Source organism: Tenrec ecaudatus, chromosome 13 (assembly GCF_050624435.1).
Source record: "Tenrec ecaudatus isolate mTenEca1 chromosome 13, mTenEca1.hap1, whole genome shotgun sequence".
Classification (NCBI taxonomy): domain Eukaryota; kingdom Metazoa; phylum Chordata; class Mammalia; order Afrosoricida; family Tenrecidae; genus Tenrec; species Tenrec ecaudatus.
This window is the reverse complement of record NC_134542.1, coordinates 69736269-69746964: the sequence shown is the minus strand read 5'-3', so window position 1 is coordinate 69746964 and position 10696 is coordinate 69736269. Positions and strand designations below refer to the sequence as shown.

The 10696-nt window shown below is 42.6% G+C and overlaps 1 protein-coding gene across 2 annotated transcripts; it reads right to left on the bottom strand.

Moving 5' to 3' along the window:
* Positions 1-430: 430 nt before the first annotated feature.
* SPC25 (SPC25 component of NDC80 kinetochore complex) lies at positions 431-8682 on the bottom strand. 2 transcript variants are annotated; one of them, XM_075529656.1, is made up of 7 exons: positions 8549-8682; positions 7527-7678; positions 7343-7408; positions 3568-3714; positions 2327-2431; positions 1692-1790; positions 431-690 (listed from the first exon to the last, which is right to left on the bottom strand). In XM_075529656.1, exons 2-7 carry the CDS (start codon positions 7663-7665, stop codon positions 563-565), a joined length of 684 nt encoding a protein of 227 aa, XP_075385771.1. In that variant the 5' UTR covers positions 7666-7678; positions 8549-8682; the 3' UTR covers positions 431-562. The 2 variants fall into 2 exon arrangements, with proteins under 2 accessions (XP_075385771.1, XP_075385772.1); XM_075529657.1 differs by having other exon boundaries at positions 8594-8671.
* Positions 8683-10696: the final 2014 nt, after the last annotated feature.

Sequence of the window (10696 nt, the reverse complement as noted above, 5' to 3'; positions counted from 1 at the left end):
GACCACCCAGGGTGGTGACTTAGCTTACAACCTCTATCTAGTAAGGTGGAAGCAGCTCTGATATCATAGTGATTATGCACTGGACTGCTAACCAAAGTTAGCAGTTCAAATCCATAAGCCACTCCACAGGGGGAAGATAAGGCTTTCTACTCCCATAAAGATGTAGGGTCCTGGAAACCCACAGGAGTGTGGGGTGCTATGACAGTGACAGTAAGGTGGAGACTCAGAATACATCCCAACTTAATCCTATTCAACATAACACAGGACACCATCCAAAACAGGATCCTAACCAGGCATGGGGTTGGAATATACATCACAAAGGGACTTCAGCCAGAGGGACCAAACTCATCCTACATCGCATGTGCCTATTACCATGTATCATCTCTCATTTAATAAAAAACTCAGATCCCTTTGTAATTATTTGTCTGAGAATTTAATAATAAAGAAATGCACCACACAGAAATATCACAAATATATACAATTATAGACAGACAATGAATAGGAATTCTTTTTAAAAGAAACATACAATAGGGAAGAAAAACACACAGCTTTTCTATATTATTTATGCATTATAAACCATAGCAACGAAAGCTTTCCGAACATTGGCAAGAAAGGCTGAAAAATTGTTGGTCTTCCTTAAATTCTCTTGAAACTCTGCCAGGCACTCAAGATGGGGAGAACTATCAGACACTAGAAGAAAAAATAAAGACAATTTCAAGATTTCTTTGTGGGAAAGCAGTTTTTCTAGTTTCGATGTTCTCATCTGATTTGAACTTCAATTCCATTTTATTAAAGTGCTTTGAGTGTAAAACTGTAAATCACATAAAATGGTCGTCATATCCTAAATACCCGTTGAACATCCTTCCTTTAATCTCTAAATATCACCATCATAATTACTACAACCTTGCTTTAACTTTAAACAAGTGACATTCACAAGCTCGATGAGCTTAGTAATACAATGTGCATTACCCAAAGAAAATGCATCTTAGACCTATACATTTTGTTGAAACGAAATGGCCTGAACTGGTTTTATTTTGTGGCTATTATTGTTATTAAACTGCTAAATCAGTTCTCTCCTCCAAACTTTAGACCAACTGATTTTTAGTTTCTGGCTGCTGGGTAAAAAATAAAAAGAAAACTTTCATTGCCAAGCCTCAAGTCTCACCATTAAGTAAACATCATCTCTTTGTGTCCATATAATCATTTATACTCCTCATAAATCAAAGGTCCTTTCCCATGCTTCCGAATCAATAACTAAGCTAATTATCAAATGGTTCCAATTTCAAGGAGTGGGATTATTCCTGCCATAGTCATTTGGGGGAAAATAAATGATTATATTCTGATTCCCATATTCTAACCATTTTAGAATCCACCTCCTTGGAGAAAGTTTCCTATTTTCATTTAGGCACCAATATTTATCTAGTTCTGGTCTACGACCCCTAGAAGGACTGGGCGTTGTTACGCAGGAAGGGCGGTCTCTGGTTTCCTGGCAGGCGTTGCAGTCAGTGCGGCACTGAGCACTCTAAAGATAAGCTCAGTCACACCACCTAGAAGATGACAGTTTAGCAAGTCACACAGGAAACGGAAACAGCGGCTGTACAAACAGTATCCTCCTTCATAGTCCTTCATCTTCTGATTCTAACCATGTTTGGGAACCAATCGGAAATGCCAGTGAGGAGCTAGGACGATACCTTCATAGTCCCTTGCTTCATTCAGCTTCAGGGAAAACATAAATGGGCTGTCAGGATGCTTGGGGTCAATATTAGTGAATATAAACTGCAGTTTATCACCTGAAAGGGAAAAAGATTACGTGATCAAGTTCAACACTCAACATCAAATTGAAGTGGTTAAGTCAGGATATAGAATGTTCTTAAAGTGCTAATAGCAAGGGGGAGGTACGCATGCCAAGGAAAAATGATTTTGTAAGATATCCAGTTAGGTAAAAAGAGGGACCTATTTTGGTTTTTCTCTTAAACCAAATACTTAAATACTTTAAAATACTCCTGCCTAACTCTTATGGATAAGATAAAGGTCCATTTTTAAATGAAAATTAACTTTAAACAGTAAGCTAAGTGTGGAACAACGAAACTTATCACGGACACACATGCACAAAGCACCTTAGGATGAACTCAAATATACACAATCAATTCATTAAATCTAAAGTTCAAAGTTGTATCTTACATCCTCCATGATTCAAAGGTTATTATGTTTTCAATGAAAAATCCACACTCAGTGACTAAAAATACAAACATCAGAACCAATTTTTTAATTCGCTTCTAAGACATCCCTTTCTTACCTCATGTTTTATTAATATTCAAATGCTTACCATAAATTTTTCGAATTTCCAGTCCAAGTCGATCTTTATAGACGTCTGCAGATTTCTGCAGTCTTTTCAGCCTCTCTCCTACAGCTTTATTAGCAGTGGCGATAGCTTTGATTTTAAAAAAGGAAACACAGTATCAAACAGGTTAAATACTGAAAGGAGAAAACTATAAAAACAATGCCGAATTAGGCTGCATGTCTACCTACAGCTTCTACTTCCGTCAACTAGAAAAGAAGCATTGTTGTTTCGTTCAAGTCTGAATAAAGAGATAGTTACAGGTCGCTAGGATTTGATTCTATATTGTCATGTAGTTTCATGAGTAAAAAGGTCAGGGCTTTACATGGCTAACAGAAATACGAAGACTTCCTTTGTACGCACTACCTTTGTGGTTAACAAAGGATATACCATTAGCTTCATTAGGAAAACATGCTCTCATCCTAACTGTTTCTTATGAGAAGACCATCTTATCTTCATAATACTTAAAAATAAATTAATTTAGGCCAATATTCCCTAAATCAGTGGTTCTCAACCTGTGGGTCAAGACCCCTTTGGGGGTCGAACAACCCTTTCACAGGGGTCACCCAATTCATAACAGTGGCAAAATTACAGTGATGAAGTAGCAACGAAAGTAGTTTTATGGTTGGGGGTCACCACCACATGAGGAACTGTATGAAAGGGCCACGGCATTAGGAAGGTTGAGAACCACTGCCTTAAGCAATACTTAGCAGATGTGAAAACTAAGTTTACAGCATAACATTGGACAAAAACTTTCTAAGAAAAAACACTAACGAAACAATCACTGCTATTTTTAAGAGATAAGAATGATTAGTTTGTGGGCAAACAGGCATCTTTCTAAAAGAAGTATTCACTTTATTGAATATGAAAGAGACTTCACAGTAAAATGAGAAAGTTCCCAGCAGAGAATGTGTGGTCAATATATATTTCTTACCTAAATTATATCAGAGTTTGTCCCAGGGAAATCTCAGTCAGCGCTACTGTCCCTCACTTGGCAAAATCAAACACGTCAATTTCATTAGCACTCTGACAAATCAAACAAGTCTCTTCAGTGAAACGAAACTTTAAAGCCCACTCAGCTAACTTCACTGATCCCTTACAGGGCTGGCTGGCTGAGCGACAGTATCCCGTTTGCGCACTAAACTGGAAAGCAGATACGATGTTCAAACTAATTGTGAATCTCCACCTCTTGGAACTTATGGTCAGAAGGAAATGAAACGAAAACTCACTTTCCTTCTTCTTAGCATATTCTTCCTTTAGGTCTTGGATGTTTGCAGTCAGTGCTTTTGTTTCCTGCTTCTTGCACTCTACTTCAGCAACCAACTGTAACAAGTGATTCTTTTTTTCCTGTATAAGCCTATTCTGTCTGCTGATCTCTGTAAGAAGCACAAGGTGTCAGCTAAAATGTAGAACTTCAGAGAATTTGAGTACCATGGATCTTTAAAAAGAAATTATGATCTGTTTTCCAAATTTAACTAAATGTGGAATTCTCCAGGGCTCTCAAGACTGGTGTTCTTCAGGCAAGGTGAATCTCATTTACAGTGGTAATAAACAAGATACGCAATAATCTACACCAAGAAAGACGCAGGTTCCACACGGGCACAAATAACAAAAATGTGTCCAAGACACAAGTGTAAATTGGGTCCATGGAGACACTAGATGTCCCCAAATACAGCGAACACTAGCAGTGCCAGGGTTAAAGGACCCAGCAGTCAACTTCAAAGAACAGTTGAATGTCTCAGCTGTCTGAGGGAGAGACGTGGCAATCCGCGTATGTACAGACTTAGAACATTGGAAACCCTGTATAACTGTGCTACTCTGTCCCAGAGGGTTGCTGTGAATGGACTCAGCTCATTCAGTTGCACGGAAAACAAATGGGCTGTCAGGATGCTTGGGGTCAATATTAGTGAATATAAACTGCAGTTTATCACCTGAAAGGGAAAAAGATTAAGTGGTCAAGTTCAACTTTCAACATCAAATTGAAGTGGTTGTCCGGACACAGAGTTTTCTTAAACTGTTAATAGCAGGGGGGGAGGTATGTGTGCCAAGGAAAAAGGATTTCCTAACATAGCCAGTTAGGTAAAAAGAAGAGATCCCATGTCCTATGTAAAAGCACTTCAATTGAGGTCTGAAGGACCAGCCCCAATCCCAACTACGTGGACAGCTGCCCCTCCCCCCAGAAGAATTCACTTCAGAGGAAAGCACTGAAGCTACAGCTCAGGGAGAGGGACATGTCTGATCAGAGCACATGGGAACAAATGAAGGGGAAGGAAGGGAGAGTGGAGCACATCCTGACCTACCAAGCCTTGAGGATGATATCCCTGCTCAGAGCAGCCAATGCACAGAGAGGACCATAGGGCCGGTCCCACTACGAGACACGTCCCTCACTGACCCAAAGTGCTTCGGGGACAACACTGGAGACATAGTGCGGGAATTGCACCCAATTTGACCCCACCACACAGATGAAACCCTAAGGGTGTGCAACAAAACAGAAAGGGGAACAGAACCCCCAGGAAATACCAAAAATAGACTTTGGGGCCAAGGAGTGACACCCCATCAGACACGCCTAAAGGTCAACAAACAGACTTTGAACTATTTACAGGCTTTTCTCTCTTTTTGTCCTTGGTTTGTTGTTTTGTTTTCTAATATTGCTTTATTTTTCTGTCTTGTTTTTGTGCATGTTCTTATCTCTGCAGATCTATCTAGATAAGATAGCCAGGATAAACAATCTGGAGGAGAAAATAGGACATGGTAGAAGGGGAAGGAAGAGGTGGGGAAAATTGGGGGTTAAAAAACCCAGGGACAAGGGAACAAGTGATCCAAAATCGGTGGAGAGGAGGGTGTAGGAAGCCTGGGAGGGCTTGATCACAGGCAATGTAACCGAGAGGAATTCCTGAAACCCAATGAAGGCTGAGCATGATAGTGGGACATGAAGCAAGTAAAAGGAAATAGAGGAACTAGGAGACAAAGGGAATTTATAGAGGTCTAAATATAGGCATGTACATATATGAATATATTTATATATGACGATGGGGAAATAAATCTATGGGCACAAATTTATAGGTTTAGTATTAAGGTAGCAAATGGACATTAGACCTCTACTCAAGTACTCCCTCAATACAAGAACACTTTGTTCTATTAAACTGGCATTCCATGATGCTCACCTTCCTGACACAATAAATGAAGACAAAGTGAGTGCATAAGCAAATGTGGTGAAGAAAGCTGATGGTGCCCAGTTATCCAAAGACGTCGCATCTGGGGTCTTAAAGGCTTGAAGATAAACAAGCGGCCATCTAGCTGAGAAGCAATAAAGCCTACACGGAAGAAGCACACCAGCCTGTGTGATCACGAGGTGTCGATAAGATCAGATATCAGGCATCAAAGAACAAAAAATCTTATCATTGTGAATGAGGGGGAGTGAGGAGTAGAGACCCAAAGTCCATCTGTAGGCAACTGGACATCCCCTTACAGAAGGATAGTGGGGAGGTGACGAGCCAGCCAGGGAGCAGTTTGGCACCATTGGAACATACAACCTTCCTCTAGTTCTTAATGCTTCCTCCCCCGTCCCACTATCATGATCCCAATTCTACCTTACAAATCCAGCTAGACCAGAGGATGTACACTGGTACAGATAGCAACTGGAAACACAGGGAATCTAGGACAGATAAAGCCCTCATGGCCAATAATGAGAGTAGTGATACTAGGAGGGTAAGGTGGGGTAGAAAGGGGGAACCGATCACAATGTTCTACATATAACCCCCTCCCTGAGGAAACAACAGAAAAGTGGGTGAAGGGAAATATCAGTCAGTGTGAGACATGACAAAATAACAATTTATAAATTATCAAGGGTTCGTGAGGGAGGGGGTAAGGAGGGAAGGGAAAAAATGAAGAGCTGATACCAAGGGTTCAAGTAGAAAGCAAATGTTTTGAGAATGATGATGGCAACATATGTTCGAATGTGCTTGACACAATGGATGGATGGATGGATTATGATAAGCTGTACGAGGCCCCAATTAAAAAAAACTGAAAAAGCACTTCAATTTAAAATTGTTTAAAATACAGTACAACTAACCTGAGTGTCTCCAGCAGAATTTAAACTATGGCCACCAGTTTGTGACCTCTGGGTTAGATTTCAGTAAGAGACACTGATCTATTGTGGATGAGTTAGGGGTGTGGGGAGAGGAGTTAAAGGGTAATAAAAATAGGGAGAGTCCGTCAGAGCATTAACTCTACCCCAGAGAGCTGAGAGGCTTTGGGCTTTCAGGGCAGCCTGTGATTCCCAAAGAGAACACAAATCCACAGTTACACATGACCAGTGCCAGTCCATTGCAAGCCAAAGCAATCCTCGTGTGGCCACGAGCAGTCCACCACTTCTGGCCAGGACCACCAGGCTCCACTCGCGTGAATGGACCTTACAAGTACCAACCTGTGTAACAAAAAGGGCGGACTTCACATGACACCATGGCAATACAACACAAAATGTTAAGTTACATTCAGAAGGTGGGAGTAGAGGGAGATATAAAGCGGATGTTTTATTTATTAAGCTAGATACCAGGTCCATAACTTAAAAGAATTATTTATATATGTTGTTATTGGACAGGAGCCCTGGTGGCACAGTTGTTAGGTATTCGGCTCTTAACCAGGAGGTTGGTGACGTGAATGAAGGGTGTGGCAGTCTGCTTCCACAAAGATCTACAATCAAGGAAACCCTATGGGACCACTCTGGCCTCTGGGGTCATTCACTCCACAGCAACAGGTATGTTTGCCTGTTGGGCAACAACAAGTCAACATTCCGCTTACATAGTGAGGGGGGATGGGGCACGGGAAGGGGAGATGTCAAAGGTTATGGAAAATGCCCTTGCTCTCATGATCCCATTTCTCTGCAAACTTGAAGCCCCCTCATCTGCACACAAGATCCATTCTTTTGCTTTGGCAAGGGATATTATGCTGAAAACGCTTAAGGTAAAATAAAACTAAATTTCTGGGAAATATATTGTTACATACGAGTTTTGTATTCCAGAACCATCTCAACCATCCGGTCTTCTTCCTTTAATTTCACAGCCAACTTTTCTGAAAGAGAAATCTCAATTCAGTTAAAACACTACCACCACCACCACAAACAAAACAAAACAAAACAAAACAAAACAAAACAAAACCAGCAAAGCCCCACCTGTGGCAAGTTAGGTACCTGCAAATGCTTTCATGGAGTCCTTGTATGCGTCTCGGAGGCCCATCATCTGACCAGAGGTGTCACTGACAGTGTTGAAATATTTATTCCTAAATTCATTTATGCTCTTATCAAACTGTAGCAGCTCTTCCTCTATCATTTGTAGGACAATTCTACAGTAAACAGAACATACATTATTATTTTTTTAAACTATTTTGGAGTCAAATCGGCCATGGAGTCCAATCAGTTTGGCAGGATGATATTTGCAAGGATAGCCCTTGGGGTACAATTCATCGTTAACTACGCATCTTCCAGAGCCACCTGGGGCCTAACTGAAGGTAACTCTCAAGAATACAGGCACCCTTTACCTCTTAGGGTGAGTGGAGTCATGCCCAGGCCACTCACACCCTCTCCCTGCTGGAGAAGTGTCTCTAACTGTGTTTGCCCAAGTAAAAGGGACGACTTTTAAGCCCCTTCCCAAGGACATTTTTCGATTCTAGCGTGGATCCCCAAGTCCCCATCCCCATCCCACCCAAGGATAAGTCCCCTCCCACCTCAGATCAGCAAAATAAACTCCAAACCAGGATTGATACCAACTGCCCCTATGAGTTTCCGAACCTATAAATCTTTAAGGGAGTAGAGCACCCCATTGCGGAGTAGCTGGCTGGTGGTTTTGAACTGCTGACCACTAGCTCACGAGGGCTCTCAGATCAGAAAGGCGCAGTAAAATGGGATCTAACGTCAAAGTTCGTGGGATTCGCCCAGGAGTTATACGCGTCACCCGAACTTTCGGGGCCTCTGTATTCTCGGCTGGATGTCCGTCTGGAAGACCCCCAGTCCCGCCAGGTTCTAGGGCTGCTAAAGGGCCGCAGAGCGGTGCGCTGGCGAAAGCCAGCATCTCTCCGCCCGGCTGCGGCCCATCCGCGAGGCCCCGAGGTCCCCAAAGCGGTGGACGCCCCATTTCAGACAGCGCCTCGGAAACCACGGCCCACGCCCCAAACCTCCGCCGTGGCAGGCGGGCCGAGGCGCCCAGCCCCCCTCACCTTCACGGGCGGGCCGGAGCCCCGCCGCCCTCCCCTTCGAAAGACCTTCGCCGCCTCGAATTAGCCGGCAACCCCCAGACGCCGCTCCAACAGCCGCCACAGCCTGCGGATTTCAAATCCGAGAGCCTCCCGCCACCGCCTCCCGGAGCCGACTAGCCTTCTGATTGGCTAATAGCGTAAGGTCTGCATGCAGGGATTGGCTAACATCGCCTTCCGGGATTCTCGCGGAATACATCGGAGAACGGCATTCTGGGATTCGTAGTTTTGTTATTCGTTGTAGTGGAATGGATTCCAATTCATGGGGACGTGAGTGCTGAGTAGAAGTATGGCACAGGGTTTTCAAGGTTGTGACCTTGAAGCAGATTGCCAGGCCCGTCCTTCAGGATGTCTCTGGGAGGTTTTCAACCACCAACATTAGGCGAGTAGTCAAAAACGTCAGTGTGGGGATCTGTAAGTACTCAGACCGTTCCACTAAGATGTCTCTTTAAGGATTCAAACCCAAACTCCATTTCCTGAGGCCGTCTTTCTGCCTTAAATGTCACCTGCCCAGCAGACCTGCTGAGAAGCCACTGTGTTTAAACATATTTTGTGTGGAATAAACCCGTTGCATGTATGAACCAGAACTCTGGTAGCAATAATTTAAAACCTTTATCTTTTAACCCTAGTAGCAATAATTTTAAGCAAGGCCATTTCAAGAAGCATGGCTGATAAAAATACCATGCCATCATACGATTGTATTTCTCCCATGTTTCCTTTCTTTATCATTAACAATCCAAACAGATATCACTATAGCAGCAATGAAACAAATTAAGTAGCATGTTCAATAATAACTCGTGCACTGGGAAATGGCTAGAGTAATACTGTTTGTTGGTGTCTAATATTAATAGCTCCCAACATTCCACACTCTGTTTTTAAGCAGGTGAATGAAAACATAGCACCTAGTACTAGTAGTCCCTGCAAAAATGGAAACTCCATGACACAAAATATGTAGTGGCCAAGATTCTTGGCACCTGCTTTCTATGACAGACTGTATTCCAGATACAGAGGAAAAGGGGTGAGGGGGGTCAGAGATAATTACAGCTTTCTAGCCTGGATGACTGTCAGCACAGTGATGTTGCTGGCACAGACAAGGTTGGCTTGCTGGGTTTTGGAAGGCCTATGAGTGGGGAGGGATGCAGAAGGCATGATATGTTGAGATTTTAACCATTTGAATTTAAGATGTTATTGTTAGGACATCCAAGTATTAATTGTTCCCTTTTTATGATTTATACCATATCTGCTTTCTGGGTACAAGATGCTACCATATTAAAAGAGATAAATAAGACACTAGGTGTAACACAATCTAAATTAGCAACGAAAGAAAGAACATATTGGTAGTGAATGGCAGCTTCAGCTAAGATGATGCAATTAGGCCCCATGACTAGATAACCACACAGTCTGTAGAATTTTTTTTCCTTTATTTTAAGGAGAAAGAAGCACATATTCTCCTATATCAGTCTGTGATATGTATAGAAACCCTTCCATAGTTCCTAATCTAATTAGATTTAGTTAATCAGTTAAATGTGATTATTTGGCATTATCCATTTAATAACTTTCCAATGTCTCACAAACAACTTTAGTTTCAGTATGTTGCCATTGAGTTGATTCCTAATCATTGCGCTGCCCATAGAGTTTTCTAGGCTCGGTGGAAGCAGATTGCCAGATATCGGCGGTTACATACTCTCCTGTCAACTTGAAAAGGGATGAAGACTAGCCTGTCAATCAGGCCATAGCGAATGAGCCTCCATGTGGGCATGGCCTTCTCCTGAGGATTCTGGGACCTCCTGTCTTCCTCCCTGGAGGCGGGAGACACACACTCTCTGCTTCACCTTCCTGCTGACAAGGCACATGGAGCTACGCTAGAGCCCAGAAGCTGGAGGAGCCACATTGAGACCCCTGCCAGCACTGAGAGACTCCCACCCACTAGCTTGTGATCTTCCTGCATTTGGCATCATTGCATGTGCTGCATGAGTCTGAAGAGGAATTTGTAGACCTGTATCAGACATATGGGCCAATATCGGATGTATCGACTTGATCTGGACTGGCCTGGGAAGTTTTCTCAATATGCAATTGCTCTTGTACATGAAGCACTTTCTTACACACATGAGT